A 19603-nucleotide genomic window follows, 5' to 3' on the forward strand; every position below is an offset into this window, starting at 1 on the left:
ATCTAGAGATGAGCGAGTATACTCGGTAAGGCATATTACTCGAGCGAGTAGTGCCTTAGCCAAGTATCTCCCTGGTCGTCTCTAAAGATTCAGGGGCGGGCGGGGGAGAGCGGGGAGAAACAGAGGGGAGATCTCTCTCTTCCTCTCTCCCCCCGCTCCCCGCCACAACTCACCTGTCACCCGTGCCGGCCCCAATCCGCGCAAAAGCACCTTTAGAGAACTTTAGATTTCATTGAATTCAGCAGATCCCATTGAAAATCAGCCATAGCAGGTGATGCGTGGTGCAGTTTATTTGCTACTATTTACGCTGCATGTGTTGGTGCTAAAAAACTTGTTATTAATGTAGAAATTAATTACAAGAATAATATTAATTTTTCTTGCACATTTACAGCTGTAGCATCAAGTACTTCTATCCTTGGAAGATCAGTTCACAGTCTTTAACTATTGATCTTCGTGGAAATCCATTACTCTGCCAATGTGAACTTGATTGGCTGGTTTCAAAGAACACGAACCTCTCCTTGACAAGGTAAAGTTCAAGTCTGGCAATTAGAATAATTCCTGGATCACCAACCCTAAGACTTCCTTCCCACGGGCTTAGATCCGCCAATCATTTTCACGGTCGGCCGATATATTCTGTGATCTGATGTATTGGATTCCAATGCATCAGATCACATGGCCATATTCCCATGATGTAAAAGGACCCGGCCAGCCAATATAGCGCTGGGCGCTTTTACATCGGGCCCAAAAAATAGTCCTGGCTCCACCCCTCCCCTTGCCCACAGCCAGCAATGGGAGGAGGCAGGATGGGGCAGCGCTTAGCTCTGCCCCTGTCCAGCCCCCTCCTATTGCAATGAGGAGGGGGAGGAAAGCAGGGAGGGAGATAATAGCCGGGCTTCACTTAAATTAGAGCAAGGAATAATATATAATATACAGTGGTGCCTTGGGTTAAGAGTTTAATTTGTTCCGTGACGGAGCTCTTAACCCAAAACACTCATAAGTCAAGTCAATTTTCCCCATTGAAATGAATCCGTTCCGGATTGCGAAGCTCTCCAACTGATTTCAATGGGAATGGCACTGCCCCATTGAAAGCAATAGGACGCCGGTACCCCCGCAGTGATGAGCACTTCCCTGAAAATCATCCCTAGCTGTAGTAAAAAAATAAAAATATATATATATAAATATATATATATTAATACTCACCTGTCTGGCGGGGCTCAGGCGCGTCTAACCGCCGCTTGTTCTCGCTGCACTGCTCTGAAGGTTTTCAGCATGCGGGGATTAAAAATGCAGGGAGAACAAGCGGTGGCTAGACACGCCTGAGCCCCGGCAGTGGCGGGCAGGTGAGTATATATTTTTTACTACAGCTAGGGAAGATTTTCAGGGAGGGGCTTATCTTTAAAGCCCTTCCCTAAAAATCACTGCAGGGGTTTGTCGGCAGGCCATTGCTTTCAATGGAGCCACCGGCTGCTTTGTACTGTATAAGCATGACGCAGCTGAGGTTATTGATAAAATAATCCATAAAGTCAGGAGAATTCTGTCTGGAGTTGCTGATTCGATTTAAATGTACCAGAGGACAACAATTGGTCCACATATATTATACTCATTTCCCACCATTTTTCAAAACCCATCAAGGGACAGAATTCACTCAAATTACAGTTATATGCCATGGATGTGTAAACGCTGTACAGCTAACAGTGTTTCGTAAAGTTTTCACTTTAGCTCAGACCGTGTGTATTAAATGAAAGGTAGGGTAGACAGATTGCAAAAGCTTAATCTCTCTGCCTCCAAGGCTGCAAGAGGTGGGCATTTCTCCCCAATCTGAAATATAAATGTCCCAAAAGAATAATTCTCTGGAGCAGCACCACAACCCTTAAATGTTGACTTTGGGCTACTACCCCTGTTTTCCCAAAAATAAGACAGTATCTTATATTAAGTTTTGTTCAAAAAGGTTTAACTTATTTACATGTATAGCTGCCTGGACACTATTTAAATTGACTTTTCTAATTAACTGTTAGCAGGGCTTAATTTTGGAGTAGGGCTTATATTTCAAGCATCCTCAAAAAGCCTGAAAAATCATTTTGCATCCTCAAAAATTCTGGAAAATCATGCTATGTCTTATTTTCAGGGAAACAGGGTAGAAAAAATATACAGGAGTTTGGTAATACCATCATTCTGTCGTCTTTAGCCCTCAGGAGTGGTTTGATACAGAGCTTCTTTCTCTTCCATAGTAGATCTCTAAAAAAATACTGTATTGGGGAGTTATGAGACACATACAGCAATTGGTACATTAGCACCATTTTAATTAGACTCATGCAGCCCACTACTGAGAACATCAATTTATATTATGCCATTATCTTTTGTTGGAATGTAACTAATAAGGGTTGCAAGTGATGAGGAGGTCAAATATTATAAATCAGCTCGAATAGCTCAATAGACAATATGTTTTGATGACCTCAAGGGCCTTCTATGGGTGGACATTGAGAAAATACACATTTACCCACACAGTATACAATATCTAACTTGGTCTACAGAATCTCTTCTCCCAGGACTACAAGGATTGAGTCTGGTCTCACAGTACTCCCTCCTACTCTGGAGAAGCACCTGATTTAAGTACAACCTATCTTTCAGGATCTCTCCAATGCTACCAATAATCCCCAACCCACATTTCCCACCAAGCCCTGACCTATACCTTTTTAAATGGTGGAAATGCAACCATATAACCATCCTATGCCATTTCCATAACAAATCAAAAATCTACATTATACAACACTTTATAGCTACATTTAAACCACCTTTATAAGAATATCTGTGAATCAACCAAATATTTCACTTTGTCCACTCCCTAGCTTCCCCTTCTATGCCACTTACGCCTACCTCATTTGAGTCCATCTGTGCCAATAACCCATCTTAGAGGGAATTTTCTCATTTATTTACAATATACTAAATCAACCTCTACCCGGGGAGAAGCTTTTGTTCATAAGGAGATGGCAAGCAGACCTACAGATAGAGATGACCACTGGCAGCACTGCTGTTCCACGATCTCCAAAGGTAGCCACCAAGTCTCCCTTATAGAAACCCCAACTAAATTTTTACATGGGACATATTTAGCACCTCCGAGATTGTACCGCCTTTACCCATCCTCCGTTCCATTATGCTTTTGAGGATCCCAAGAAAGGTGTGATATGCTTCATGGGCGGTGGACCTGTCCGGAGGTCAAAAGACTGTGGTCACAGGCTAACAACTAGCTCAACTACCTGTTCGTGGTCCGGTTCCCAGATCCTCTACAGTATTCCTTCTGGGGGAGCGTCCTCCGCGATTTAAATATTAAACTCATACACCAATTCAGTATGTATGTTTGCTTGCAAGAATTCGTATAGCTTCCAAATGGAAATGATCTACTCTCTCCTTCCATGAGGTGATCAACAGAATATCCACAATAATACCATATGAAAGAAATATCAAACCCTGGATTGATTGTCTAGAGGTTTCGGGACTATGCCATTATTTTTTGTCTACCTAATCACCACCCTAGTAACCAACTGCACCCACATCCTATGGATACTCCATTTTTTACTTTTACATGGATTCTTGACAATCCTCTGTACAACTTCCTTTGTTAACCCTTTCCCATATCCCTATACATTTGAATATACAGCTATTGGAGGCATACAATGATTTTGTAAGCCATAGTTGGCCTCCTGCGAAGGGATTTAAGATTGTTATAAGCCAATAAATTTAAGATTGTTATAAGCCAATCTCATGTTTGCCTTTAAAATATAATTAAATCCTTTAAAAACTAATAAAAGTTGCAAACTGAGGGTCCCATAAGCTTGCACAATCCCTAGGCTATTGCTGCCTGTGCGCTCCCTGTTAGTGCACATTTTTCATGCCTGCTTCTCAGTGCAGCTATCATAGACTGCAACAGATCAGCTGGCCATGTCAATCTCTCATCTTTTCCAATCACCGCACACAATGCCGGGTGTAGTAGTCGGGCAGCAGGAGGAAGTAGTCACACAAGGCTACCAGGCTATACAATCTTAGTTCAAAAAGTGTGACAAAAGTTTCCCTAATGGATTCTTCCAACATATTTAATTAATTAACATTTAATTAACGCGAACTCTATTATATTACAGGGAGCAAAAGTTCTTGTTCTGACTGACTTTAAAAATGCTAGGGAAACTTTAGTCATTAAGATAGTGGTCTGAGTATGCTGAATTGCACTCTTTTGATGTAGATTCACAGTAACAAAGCCGGAAGCAATTTTTGAAAACTGCTGATGCCAATTAAACTAGACGTTTAACTAGAAAACGAGAGTGAAATGCTCTGCAAACACTAAAGATTAAAAATCATATCTCCTCCCGACAAGGCGCTGCTATGTTTTGTAGAACTGGAAAAATAATGGTTAATAGGTTAAAAACTAATGTTGAAGAGTTTTTTCAGGCAAATACTATTAATGATCTATCATCAGGACAGGTCATCAATTCAATAGTTGATTGGTGGGGATCTGCCGCTTGGCATTCCCGGTGATAAGCTGATCACTCAGCCCACTGTTAGTGCAGTAGTGCCAGACATCGTCATCAGGGTTGGAGCAGAATTTCAATGGGAGAGAAGCTGTCTATTATACTTTCTGCTCTTACCCCGATCATGATATCGGGCCCTACTGCCCTGACATTGGGCCGAGCGATTAGCTGATTAGCGGGAATCCAGAGGATCCTCATTAATCAACTATTGATGACCTGTCCTGAGGATAGATTATATTAACAGTATTTAAAAAATCACAGAAAATGGGAGAAAAATACAAAATCACAGAAGAGTATGGCCAAATTCACTTACCAAAAGTGATCAATAGTATTACCGTTTAACCCCTGCCTGCTATATAACGTAATTTACGTCATGCAGCGTCAGAGTGTGTATGAAGAGAGATCGCAGGGCGACCTCTCTTCATACAGTGCAGGCGTCAGCTGTTTATGATAGCTGACACCCACAGGCAATAGCTGCAAACAGCCACGTAGCCAATCGCGGCTATTAACCCTTTAATTGCGGCTGTCAATTCTGATTCAAATCCCCCGATGTTCGGGGATCCCGTTCCACCCCCCTGCGGTGAGATCGCAGTGAGCCGTGTGGGTTTCATGGCAGGCGGGTCCTTCTAAAAGGCCCGAAGGCTGCCTTAGCAGACTGTCTATCAAGCCATCCCTGTGGGGTGGCTTGATAGACTGCCTGTCAGATTGCAGTATGATGTAATGCTATGGCATTATATCATACTGCAGGAGCGATCAAACCATCACTAGTTTTGGTTCCCTAGGGGGGCTTAAAAAAAGGAAAAATCAAATCAATAAAGTTTTACTGATTGTAAAAAAAAAAATAATAATAATAAAAGTTTAAATCATTTCCCTTTTGCCATATCTATAATAAAAAAAAATCTAAATCATAAAATAAAAATACAAATTTGGTATCGGTGTGTCCGTAAAAGTCCAATCTATCAAAATGGTGCATTATTTACCCCAGATGGTGAAAGTCGTCTGAAAAAAAAAAAAAAGAACGCCAGAAATGCACTTTTTCAGAGCTCTTGTCTTCCTGAAAAAATGGAATAAAAAGCGATCAAAAAGTTAAATGTATTCCAAAATGGTACCAACGTTAAGTACAGGATGTCTCACAAACAATGAGCCCTCGCACAACTACGTCGATGGAAGAATAAAAAAGTTATTCTTCAGAGAAAATGGCAGCAGAAAATGATTTAAAGGGGTTGTCCCACGCCGAAACGGGGTTTTTTTTTTCAATAGGCCCCCCGTTCGGCGCGAGACAAACCCAATGCATGTGTTAAAAAAAAACAAAAAACGTTTAGTACTTACCCGAATCCCCGCACTGCGGCGACTTCTTCCTTACCTTACTAAGATGGCCGCCGGGATCTTCACCGACGATGCACCGCAGGTCTTCTCCCATGGTGCACCGTGGGCTCTATGCGGTCCATTGCCGATTCCAGCCTCCTGATTGGCTGGAATTGGCACACGTGACGGGGCGGAGCTACGAGGACCAGCTCTCCGGCATGAGCGGCCCCATTCACCAGGGAGAAGACCGGACTGCGCAAGCGCATCTAATCGGGCGATTAGACGCTGAAATTAGACGGCACCATGGCGACGGGGACGCTAGCAACGGAACAGGTAAGTGAATAACTTCTGTATGGCTCATAATTAATGCACGATGTACATTACAAAGTGCATTAATATGGCCATACAGAAGTGCTGAACCCCACTTGCTTTCGCGGGACCACCCCTTTAAATAAATTAAATGTCTTTGAAAAAAAAATAAATGTAGTACAGCAAAAAAACACTGTACAAGTTTAGTATTTTAGTAATCGTACTGATCCATAGAATGAAGTTATCATGTCATTTTTGTTGCACCTTGTGTGCCATAGAAACAAGACGCACCGAAAGATGGCGGAATGTTGTTTCTTTTTTCATTTTACTCCACTTAGAATTTTTTAAAAGTTTTTCAGTACATTATATGGAACATTAAATAGCACCAGTAAAAAATACAACTCATCCCACAAAAACAAGCCCTCATACAGCGACGTCGATGGATAAATAAAGGAGTTAAGATTTTTTAAAAGGGGAGAGTAAAAAGTGAAAATGGAAAAAAAAAGGGCCACGTCATTAAGGGGTTAAAGGGGCAATCTACTAGTGAAACGAATTTTCACAAATTCCTGACATGAAAGGTGTTTGTGCCATGTTTATGGTAAAAATCGCACAGCCATTACTTTCTTATCCTGTCCTCCATTTCTGATGTTTCCTTACATCGCTATTTTCCAAGATGGCCATATTTCCCTGCTGACATTCAGCTTGAAACTACATTTAGCACTATCCCCCGCTCTGTACTTTCTTCTCATGGATGTCCCCACTAAGCGCTGCCCAATAATTCTGAGTATACTCTATTCAATGTTTTATTAGATCTGACGTTTTTCTCCTACTTTTATCTTTCAGACCAAATGAAACTTTCTGCAGTTCCTTGACGGGAGATGGATCAAGAATCTCAATACTTGAACTATATAACCAATGCCAGTCAGGCCAGAGTGAACCAAGTGATGAAGCTCAGGATTCTGTCACTTCCACAACGGAAGTAAGAAAATCTGATTTTATACCAGGAACAACAGAAGACTCTTTGAACTCAGCATTATCACTGCATACAATAGGACAAAAAGATCTTCTACTTTCTACTACGGATTTATTGACCACAGTTTTTGAAAATGACCCAACAACTTCCTTCTCCATAACACAGTCTAGTAGTGTTACTCCAAAAACAAGTTCAAGCAGTGACGTATTACCTAAAGAACTCACCGATTTACCAATAACTAAACAGACGTTTCCAGAGAATGGAAGTTCCAGTTGGAACCAATCAGAAATCCCAAGAGACTACCCGGAAGACTATGACGAGCAAGAGACTCAACCTATTGTAACAACAGTAGGGAGCAGAATCACAGCCTGTGACTATGACCATTGTAGACATCTTCAAACACCTTGCTCTGAGCTTCAACGCCTAAAACCATGCATGTGCCCCGGTCTTTCAGGAGATCATCTCATTCCAGACCCACCTCACCTACAAGGAGTTTTTGAGATAACAGACACCTCAGCACAGATACTTTGGTGTTCCCCAAATTCTATAGTGGAAAAGTACCAGCTTGTTTATGATCATGAAAGTGATGCGAATCAAACGGTTGATAACATTTATGTGACAATGAGACAGTTCACTCTATATAACTTAGTGCCTCATACAACATATAAAGTTTGTGTAATGGCCTTTAATAAGAAAGGGCATAGTGCGCCAATAAACAATGGATCAAGAACCCCTTGTGCTGAATTCAAGACCAGACCAAGCTACATTCTCATCCTTTCCATATTAAGTGCACTAGGTGGGCTGTTTTTAGCGACCATCGCAGTGCTTTCTATCTGCCTATATAAGGCTTGTAAAAATAGTGTTAGCAAATATGATACGCATCTCGTGTCCTATAAGAACCCTGCATTTGAATATCACTGTACTATTCCATCTTATCATTAAAATCTTGTTATAAATCCTGTCTGGAGTCAATCCTTTCTTTATCCCTATGAAACCTCATGGTTAAGCATAGGATGAGAAGCTTCTGGCTAAAGATCCTTTTACACAGGCAACTGTCCGGTGCATTAAAATAAACATAAAACATTGGAAGAAAGAAAGTAGAATCAGGAGGCTGGAATCGGCACACGTGACGGGGCGGAGCTACGCAATGACGTGTAGAAGGGGGCGGAGCCAGAATGCCGCTCGTGCCGGACCGAACAGATGGGAGAAGACCCTTCTGCGCAAGCGCGTCTAATCGGGAGATTAGACGCTGAAATTAGACGGAGCCATGGAGACGGGGACGCCAGCGCAGGGAAGGTAAGTGAATAACTTCTGTATGGCTCATATTTAATGCACGATGTATATTACAAAGTGCATTAATATGGCCATACAGAAGTGCTTAACCCCACTTGCTTTCGCGAGACAACCCCTTTAATCGTAAAACTTAATGCCTGTTTGACACGCAGCGCAGGGAAGGTAAGTGAATAACTTCTGTATGGCTCATATTTAATGCACGATGTATATTACAAAGTGCATTAATATGGCCATACAGAAGTGCTTAACCCCACTTGCTTTCGCGAGACAACCCCTTTAATCGTAAAACTTAATGCCTGTTTGACACGGGTGATGCAATATCACCATGAAAAAAATTGCAGCAATATTGCATCGGTGCCGCTGAATTTTCTTGTGTTGCTAAAAAGTTGCACTCAGTGCTTGCTTGTAGATTTCTCTCAGCGCTTCTTAGTCAGGGGTTCAAATTCCCTGCCTCCAGGAAGCACTGGCTGGGATTGGTTCTCGAGCACCGCGGCTCAGCCAATCAGAGCCAGCGCTCGATGAACCAATCACAGCCATTCAATGAATGAATGAATAGCTGTGATTGGTTCATCGAGTGCTGGCTGATTGATTCTAATGCGCCGTGGCTCAGTCAATCACAGCCAGCACTTCCTGGAGGCGGGGATTTTGATCGTCCAATCCAGGAAGGGCTGGCAGAAGACTAAAGACAAGTGCCAGAGGTGAAGAGGAGATGCGCCCCGAGATGACAGCGCCTATTAGGTGATGTATTATTTTTTTGTTTTTTGATGCAGCTAGGGCTTATTTTAGGGATTTGACAGTAGGATTTCCTACTGTAAAAGTTGCATCGCACCGCACAAAAAACACATTTTCATGTGATGCGATGCAACAGAAAGAAAGCTCCATAGGGAAACATGGCTACAAAACATTGCATGTCGCGAGCATATCTAGCAATAGGAAAGAAGGCTCCATAGGGAAACATGGGCTACAAACCATTGCAAGTCGCGGGCCGATCTAGCAACCTGCGATTTTTTTTCTTACAATGTCACAGGCTAAGAAACATCGCTAATATGAAGGAACTCGTAGGAAAGCATGGGATTCACATATATGCGATTTGTCGCATTGCGAGAAAATTGCGCGTGTGAAACAGGCCTAATGTTTAATAACTAGATAGTAAAATATCAATATCATAAATCTTAAGGTGCCTCCACAGACATTAGATAAACATCACCTGAACCTGCATTTTACAGTGCACTCAGTTGACCATCTTATGTGGATGGGGGTGAACTGACTTTTCACCAACTGCAGTTGACAGTCTCTGTGAGCATGCCGGTACACCTCTCCGGATCTGCTGCGAGTGTCTCGCCCGGCAAGTTGGGGCACATGCGCAGTGCAGCGCATGACGTGCTGGCGTGCATTCTCACGGTACTTCCGCTGTGCTCACACAGACAGTTTCCATGGCCGCAATGGAAGCCGTCCGCAAGATTTACGGCATAGAATACAACATGCTGCAATTCTTCCACGCAAGCGGAAAATTGCAGTTGATTTCCAGTTGGACATGGGAGAATCATTTACCACAGCATGTCTATGGACTGATATTGCTGCAGAATTCTTGGCGGGTGTCTAACCGTGAAATCCGCAGCGATAATCCGTCCGTGGGCATTAGCGCTAAGGCTGTATCTATTCGCCAAGTAAGTCTATCTGTCCCTTCATACATACAGAGGGAAATTCAAATAGAAGATAGTGGGTCAGCTTTATGCCACTAGTCTGTTTAACTTACTTTAATACAACATTCATATTAGTATTACATCATTGACCCCAGATGTATTGGATCACACTAGAACATCTCAGAATATTAGCGATAGAAGCCTCACTCAAAATAACTTAGGAGCCCTATACTATCAATAGTAATGGCTGGGGCAGGATACAGACTCAATATATCCAGCCTCTACGTAAAGGCTATGTTTGCTCAATTTCTTCGATACATTGATTATGTTTCTTTAATATAGTTGTTCAACGTGTTTCCCTGATCACGCAGTTCATCAGGAACGTAAATCATTAGAGAACTAATATCAAAACCAGGGTATAGGGAATAAAGACCTTATCCCATCCTATGTTTAAATATACAAATCTGGATACCTGCATCAAATGTAGGATCTACCTACAGCAAAAGATCAATCCTTGCCCAAGGGTCTGCATGGCACTACCTGAAGCTGCTAGTCCACCATTAGGGCTAGTGGCTACACTACTTTCTCTCTGTTTTTGTTTTTTTTTTCATTTTGATTTGCTTTGTGGTGATTGGACTGTGATTGCTAGGCAGGGAGTTCTGGGGTATTGAACACCAATAAGTATTAAGCTTGTAAAGAGGCCAGTATGACATAATGAGATTTAGCGTTTGAGAGTTTTGAATTTGTTGTTTTTAGCCGTTTAGTTGTTAACGACCCCTGGTGACCCTAAAGGCGAGCTCCCTCCATGTTTTTTGGTTTTGCACTGCTTCTTTCCATTGGTTGATATCCACACCAGTATCAGCTTACATAGTATCAACCATCATGTCCTTTGACCACTTCTTTTGCCTTCTTGCCATACTTAGGCCTTCTTTTGCCACTGATCTGTCCAAGCATTATAGATTTTTCTAGTGACTCTGCTCACATTACATGGTCAAAATCCGTGAGTCGGAGTCTGGTCATCTTTGCTTCTAGTAATATATCGGGTCTTATACGATTCAGGACTTCTCTGTTACTCTCGCCGTCCAGGGCATACGCAGTAGCTTTCGCCAGCATCATAGCTTGAATGCATTAATCCTCCTTCTATCAGCTTTTTTTTGCAGTCCAGCTTTCTCATCCATACATGGCCATGGGGAGAACAATAGTTTACACTATCCTGCATTTAGTTGCGATACCGATAGCCCTACCTTTCTAGATTTTGTCCATGTTTAGCATCGTGCTTCGTCCCAATGCTATCCTATGTTTTATCTCTGGCATAGATTCTCCTGCCTGTTCAATTTTCAAATCAAGGAAGATGAAGTCTTGCATGCATTCTACAGCCTCGTTGTCGATTTTGGTTTGAACTTGGCCATTTTTTGCAGTTGTCATAATTTTAGTCTTCTTTAAATTCTGATAGAGGCCCATTTTTTCACTTTTTAATCTTACATATCAGCTGCTTCAGACCTGCTTCTGTTTCTGCAAGCAGAGTTGTACCATCTGCGTAATGGAGATTGTTGATGTTTCTGCCACCTATTCTCACTTCAGTTTCCAATTTGTCTAGGTTTTTTTCCGCATGATCACTTCTGCATATAGGTTAAACAAGAAGGGTGAGAGGATGCAACCTTGTCAGACACCATTGCCGATCCCAAACCAATCTGCATACCCACACTGTGTTCTCACAGTGGCTTCTTGATCGTATAAAGTGATTTTATTCGCTTGACTAGATGTGCCGATACACCCAGCTCTTGTAGGGCGTGCCATAGCTTGTCATGGTCAATGCAATTAAAGGCCTTGATGTAGTCGATGAAGCACATGTAGATATTCTTTTTGTATTCTTAAGCTTTTTCCATGGTGCCATCACAGTTGTGTCCTTGCTGGAATCCTGCCTGCACATCAGGGAGTGCTGCTTCATCTACTGATCTCAGTCTTTCCTGTATAATTTTGAGAAGGATCTTGCTTGCATGCGGAATGAGGGCTATTGATCGGGAGTTGGAGCAATTCTGGGAGTCGCATTTCTACGGTAGAGGGATGAAGGCAGATCTTTTCCAGTCCTGTGGCCATTATGCGGATGCCCATACTGCCTGGCACAGCGCTGTGATGGTTTGCTAGGGATTTAGAACTAAAAAGGAGTTTACCTATTTATTGCTAGTATTAATTTAAGTTTTTCTTTAAAACTCTGATGGTCAAACTCATTATCGGGTTGTCAAATTTCACTGTAATAGGAGTAAGCCATATTAATTTGTTGATATTCACACTTAAAGGATAACGTTTCAGGTCAACCCATCATTTACTATCTGAAGAGTGGGCTAAGTCAATCATGTGATTTATATGTATAGCATTCTTATATAATTCAAAATGTGGGAGAGTGATTCCTCCCAGGTTCTAGGGCTTGATTACAGTCATATATTCAACTCTGAAGCCTTTACCTTGGCAAGCCAAATCAATTTTTTAGTTTTATTAGGGGTAAAAAGCTAAAAAAAAGATTTTTTTTTAATGTATAGTTGTTTTTTTTGTAATATTATTATATATACACAATATAATAAAGTACAAGAATGGGTTCCTCATTTTGCTTCAGATGCTTTGATACATAATTTGCATTTTTATGGATTACACATATGGAGGGCACATATGGTGATGGTTTTGCTTGGCATCGGCGGTGGGTCTTTTTTTTTAAAAAAAAAAAAAATATTTTAACTATTTTTTTAACATCTAAATCTCCCATGACATCATATTGGTCCTCTGGGGGTCAATGACATGGTCTTTTTTATTTATTTATTTTTTATTTCACAGTTTTCCATTGCAGCTGCAGCATTTATGGGAGTTACAGGTGAAAACATTCCCCTGTAGTGACATCAGTCAGTAACAGAGCTGATCAGGGTCTCTTAGGACCCTGTAGCTTTGCTGTGGCAGAGGGCACCCTGCAGTCACATGGGTCGCAAAGCAGAACTAACACTTTAGCTTTCACTTTTTAGTACATAGTGCTCATTGAAAGCTATGTAGCATGGAAAGGAGATGGACGAAGTGGTTAAAAATGTCTTCTACCTTCTCCTCCAGGTCCTCAGCTATGTCTGACAGCCGAGGACTCAACCTGCCCCTACTTAATTGCAGGAGCAGAGGCTTTAATCCTGTGTCGTAATTTTTTCCTATCAGCCCGGATAAAAGCTCAGTCATTAAAGAGTTAATATCATTATTAATCAGTGAGATAGGCCTATAACTATCACAAAGGGTAAAAACGTTCTCCTCTTTAGGAATGAGAGTTAAATGAGCTGATAAAGCTCCTTTCTGGAAAGGATTGGATTTATTTATATGGTTACAATATTGCAGAAGATGTGGAGCTAGAATATCCTCAAGACCCAATGCCCACGGACGGATTATCGCTACAGAATATGCGGCCAGATGCACACAGCAAATTCCGCAGCAATGTCCATCAATAGACATGCCATGTTAAAGGATTCTTCCCTGCCCATGAGTGGAAATCAACTGTGATTTTGTGCTCACGGGGCAGAATCTCAGCATGTTCTATTCTGTGTGGAAAATTGCATGGACAACTTCCATTGCAGTCAATGGAAGCCATCTGTCAAGCGGCGAGTCGCTGTGGATCTGCATTATTGCCGTCGCAACGGCAGCATCATTTCCTGCACTGCGCATGTGAGACGTCCGAGACTCTCTCCGCGGATCCAGACAGGTGAGTATAGGGTTTCTAGGGGGTGCCGGGTCTGTTTCCGCTGTGAGATTTTGCAGTCGGAAGCCAACTCGGCCGTGGGCATGAGGCCTAAAACTTTTATGATTTAGAGAGTTAAAGCCATTTGCACGGGGAAAGCTGGCCAGCTACCGCCTCAGTGATGCAGGTGGCTGTCAGCTCCGTGCCGCCTGCTGCCTCTGTGCCCACTTACAGCCACTCCCCCGCTGACAGTTGGCAATTCTGGCCCACTCTCTGCTTGTGGTCCACCGCCAGGAAAGCCCCTTCCAGCTGCGAATCCTTAGTGGGCTTCCAAGACCTACAGGCGAACCAGGTGTGTAGTCTATCACATACAGGGGGCATCACTCCCCCTGTCTATCTTGGCTCCACCAGGTCTTCCTGGTGGCATCAAGATACAATAATACCCCACAGGGGTTGGTTTTGGTCCCTATTCTTTTTAATATATTTACTAATGACTTGGTAGAAAGATTGTGCAATAAAATAGCAATATTTGCAGATGAAACAAAACAATGTAAAGAAATAAACACTAGAAAGGATGCAAGGAGATTGCAAGAGGATCTAGATAAGTTGGGAGTTTGGGCTGAAAAGTGGCAGATGAGATTTAACACTAATAAATGTAAAGTTATGCACATGGGCAGAGGAAATACATGTCACCATTACATACTAAATAGGAATGGATGCCTTTCTTGAGTGGGGGGGGGGGGGGGATAGGCTGAACTGGTTGGACATATGTCTTTTTTCAGCCTTACATACTATATAATTATGCAGATCACAACTCTGGGACACCTTCCTATAAGATGAATGGTTGGCCAATTATCCTCATTTGTCATTTTCAGCTGATTGTGTGCAGCCCCTTCAATTGAAGACTATGGGTGTTACAGAGTAAGCAAACTAGTTGTGCTGTGGAAATGCCACAAATACACAGGATGAGATTATCCCTGTATAGACCTAATTCTTCTCCTAGCTGATTCCTTCAAATCAGTATACGATTCTTTAAACAAGTCTTTAAAACAATGATAGTAAATAGGAAAGCATGCCAGAAAACCACGCAGAGACAGCTGTTTTGGGGTGTTTGCCTAGAAACATGATAAATATATTTCTTTCATATAGTTATTTGACCTGAGGTCAGTGACATAATAAGCAAGGTAGTCATGTATAAATGAGATTAGGAACTTGTTATATCAGAGATGACTATCTATCTATCTATCTATCTATCTATCTATCTATCTATCTATCTATCTATCTATCTATCTATTTCAGATCTATCTAGATCAATTATTCCTTCCTATTAGTAAGTGAGGACTTCGCTCCACAAGATCCTGTAATATCACCTTGCTGTAACTCCTGTGGATAAAAGTTGTATTATTACCAAGAAATGGACAATTCCTTGCATTCCGGTTTCTTCTAGATAAACGAGGATTTGGACACAGAACGCCATTCATACTTACATCCAGGAAGATGGACATGCCTTTAGTCATGTGCAGGGATGAGCTGATCTCTTCTGAAGAGTAAGTCGTAAAAGGAGAAGACATCTCTAGAGCATCCATCGTGGAATCAGTGCAGACTCGCCCCGCTCAGGTCCTGGATAGCAGGTGAACTACTTGTCTACTGAGGGGTGTGAGTCAGAGATGGGCTCAGCTCCTAACAATCTGCTGTGTGCTGATCCCCACCAAGTGTGCTGATCCCCCTGATCAGTAATACTGTACAGACCCCTACTCACTGGCATAACTATAGGGGATGCAGGGGATGCGGTTGCACCTGGGCCCAGGAGCCTTAGGGGGCCCATAAGGCCTCTCTTCTCCATATACAGAGCCCAGTACTATGAATAAAGCATTATAGTTGGGGGCCCTGTTACGGGTTTTGCATTGGGGCCCAGGAGCTTCAAGTTACACCTCTGCCCCTACTCTACACTTCCCATTGCTGCTACTGTAATCCCTTATTATCGTGCAGTATTGTCTATATCAGGCTGCCACTACTTGTATCCAGTATGTAAAATATGGACATCAGTCAGTAATAAAGAAAGCTCTAAAATTGTAACAATTATTTCATTTATTTGGAAAAGCAAACAAACAAATCCAGAGAGCTAAAAATCATGTATAGAGTGTGTACGCCACCTAGTGGTCAGAAATTGGTGATTTCCAATGACTGTTTCTAAAATACAAAATTTCTGCAGAATGTGAATCAGTGTTAGTCCCTGTTGTGGGAATGTATTTACCAATATGTATAATGAATGGGAGTCTTGCCATAAATTTGTTATTAAATGTATAGTGCAGAACTTGATCCATAATTAGTATTGTCAGACATAGAACAGATAGAGCTCCACAGCAAAGATCAAAATGGGCTGTTATTAAAGTGCTGGGTTTTGGCCATCAGGACAGAGGGGTCTGGAGTCTGTTTTTCCCTCCATTCTCTTTTGATGACTCTTAAAGGAAACCTGTCATCAACTATAAGCATCATAAAGTAAGTTATGGTGCTTACAATTTAGGTGATGTGATGTCCAGGGAGCCTCTTGCCCTACTCATCTGGCCCCCCATTTCTGAGGTATTCCCCCGGGCAAGTCAGCATGCACATAGCCACCTTGACTCTTTTCAAAAAGCTTTGCATGTATGTGCATTCCCATTCATCTCTATGAGCGTTTGCTGTCATCGCTGCATTCAATGTGATGTCACTGCAGGTGGAAGAAGCATTCCCACAGTGACAGAAGAGGGGGACCCCAGTTCTCCAAATTAGTGGTGGCCTCAGCGGTTTGACCACTACAATCAGTCTTTTATCACCTATCCTAAAACTCTTATCTTGGCACAACCCCTTTAATCTAACTAGACTCCAAACTTTAAAGGGGTAATCTGGGCAAAAACTCTTCACTATGAGATATGTGTTTAAGCTAAACAACTTACTGATACAGTTGCTGTATTGTGGATTTTTTGTGAGATCTTTATCTCACTCGCCCCTGGCCAAAAGTCCTATAGCTTCTCATTTTTCACAGCGTGTCACTCCAGTACCCCCTGTTCCCTATTGGGACATGGCTTCATATTTCACTGAACCCCGACCCTCCATCTGGGTCTCATCAGAGGTCACTTTTGTGTTAATGCATTCCTGATCTGCAGCCATCTGATCGAGAACCACAATGACCAAGTGTTGTTATGTTCTGGAGAAATTATGGCAAGACCAAGCTCAATGCAAAAAACCAAAGTGCTCAGACTTAGGGCTTTAACGCACTAGCGGCTTTTTAAATGCTGCGATATTGTTGTGTTTTTCTCAATGGGACTTTCTAATGTAAAATCGCATTGCACAAAAATCGCAAGTTTGTGCTTTTGCAATTTTTGTGCGATGGGATTTTAACATTAGAAAGTCCCATTGAGAAAAAACACAGTGATATCGCAGCGTTAAAAAAAACGCTAGTGGGTAAAAGCCTTAAAGGAGAAAGAGGAAGCAGATGATCAGAAGAGAAGCCTGAAGATGTCATGGACAAAGGTGGTCCATCTGAGAGGCAAAGTTGGTGTAACCACCGGAGCTGGGCTGGCGTCTGCACCTACCAACTCCGTCCTGCGGAGGCAACAGGAAGATTGTTCTCTGAGGAATGTAAATGAAGAAGGAAACACAAAATAATGATGCCAGGCACTGCAATGACTGTACGAGCATTTATTCAATATTGGTTGATTGCCACGAATGTCCCTTCTCTCACACGTGATTATCTGATGGGTGTGGGTAAGGGAAAAAAAGGGGGGTGGGGAAATGAAGGGGATTGGGGAGAGGGTTATGGGGTTGGGGAAAGGAGGGGGATTGTGGAAGGGAAAGATTTATAGAGTGGGGAAAGGGATTGGATAAAGCAGAGTCTTCATCCATGGTCATCAGATATCTTGGGGAAGCAGCAGGTAAACATCTTTCTGCAGGCTCTAAATAAAGAAGAAAACAAGTGTGAGACTTTCATAAGAGAAGACAAATCCTTAGAGAACATTAGTGACTGGGGAATCAGCTTTATACTGGAGGATGGAGGGTCAAGCGAGGGGTCTGATGGGTGCAAAAGCCGAAGTGCAGGGGTTATATATAAGACTTCAACTCGAGGTAATACAACAAACCAATGTGAGGGTACAGGGGGAAATCTAGGGCAGGAAATAAGGCTTTGCTGACACCAGTGGTAGAGGTTCTATTCGGAGCCTCTGGTGCAGATCATGCATGGAATGTTGGACAGAAAAGTCCTCCATGCAGAACCTTTATGTCCAGTAAAATGCTGGACGGGATAACAGAACCGAACAGACTCATTATAGCCAATGGGGTCTGTTTAGCGCTGTACAGCTCCGTTGTAAGATGGAACATTTTGGCCAGAAGATTCGGTCTTACTGTTCTTATAACACAGAAGAAAAGCAGAATCCACAACACAAATGTGAACATAGCCGAAGCCTGTCGTCCATGAACCCCAGAGGAAAAACTGTAGAACATAAAGAATGAATGGATGCGTCTTGTATTCACCTGCAGAATCTTCTCCATCTTCCTCTGTTATTGCTGGTTTGGCTGCTGGCGAAAATATATATGATGAGAAACCAAATGTCCGAAAACCAAACTAAAGCATTATATTGTGTGGCGTCCATGACGGACCGTGAACTAATGATGTCATGTGCTGTACTGATTACATATATAATATAGTTATAAATATCTGTAATGTAGTGGAATATAAGGTGTATTTATACAATAAGCACATTCTAAATGATTCTGTACTTACACAGGGATGGAGTCACATCCTTCTATGACGGAGGCAGTTGGAAGGCCGGTGGGTTGTTGTTCTTCCACCTCATCCTCGTCTTCCTCTCTATTGAACAACGCATAACATATAGATACATTTAGTTTGAGCAGCTAATAGAACCAGACAATAATATAACTGGAAGTGTAAAAAGCTAAATCTATAGGTGGCATGGTTAACCCCTTAAGGACCGGCCTGTGTTGTGCTTAAAAGATGCAGTAATTCATTTTAGACTTTTTTTAATTTGCAAGTTCGTCATAAATGTTACATTTTGCCACCAGTGGATTCATATAAGGGCTTATTTTTTTTTCTAAATTAATTTATTTTAATGACACCACTTCGGGGTACATGGGGTTTATTGAGGAACCTTCATTCTTTTTTTAGGAGAATAATGAAGCAAAAAAAACAAAAACCAACAATTCCAATAACAGGTATATCAGAGAACATTATCAGTATCAGTGCGAATATATTCCTATTTTTATAGACTTACGGTATCGGCTCCAGCCTTGGATGGTATTTCTTGTAGCGAAATTTTTTGCGCCTGGAAGAGACAATAAAGAACCAGTTATAATAGAAGAGACGGACACCTACCAAATACATCCTCTATATACTGTGCTGGTCCTAGATAACCAGGGGGTGAACTTCTGGGGTCTATAAGTATTCCCATAACTTATAGGGGATGATTGTCCTTTATGAGGACATATTAGTGCTCACACCAGGAATACTCCGATATAACTCTGTAGGGAAGACCCTGAGATGTAACACTAGAGATAGGGACATTATGCTAGCAGATACTTACCGGTAAAAGACGTAATGGAGCTTAATGGAATTTCTCCATCTGTGTAAGAGATAAAACAGAAAAAATATAAATATGACATTTACAGCTTAGAAAATGGTCAGGAAAAGGAGAATTTATTTAAAAAGATCAGGAACAGACTGAAAAAAAGGAATTTTATGCCACAAACAATCAGATTGCAGCCAAGATTTTCTGGTGGTTGTATGAATGATTATTTTATATCATTTGCTTGTCATGGCTGGATGCTGCTATGGGCTTATCTCCACTCCTAGGAGAGCAATGCAGATGAGCAA

At 41.9% G+C, this 19603-nt stretch overlaps 1 protein-coding gene across 2 annotated transcripts in view; it reads left to right on the top strand.

The window, feature by feature from the left end:
* The window catches only part of LOC136619751 (leucine-rich repeat neuronal protein 4-like), a 35137-nt gene extending 27088 nt beyond the window's left edge, over nucleotides 1-8049 (top strand). For both annotated transcript variants that reach the window (XM_066594515.1, XM_066594516.1), the window contains exons 4-5: nucleotides 392-526; nucleotides 6978-8049. In XM_066594515.1, the coding sequence (XP_066450612.1) occupies nucleotides 392-526; nucleotides 6978-8049 (1207 nt within the window). The remainder of the gene's footprint in view (nucleotides 1-391; nucleotides 527-6977) is intronic.
* Nucleotides 8050-19603: the final 11554 nt, after the last annotated feature.

The sequence above is a fragment of the Eleutherodactylus coqui genome, chromosome 3, assembly GCF_035609145.1.
Source record: "Eleutherodactylus coqui strain aEleCoq1 chromosome 3, aEleCoq1.hap1, whole genome shotgun sequence".
Classification (NCBI taxonomy): domain Eukaryota; kingdom Metazoa; phylum Chordata; class Amphibia; order Anura; family Eleutherodactylidae; genus Eleutherodactylus; species Eleutherodactylus coqui.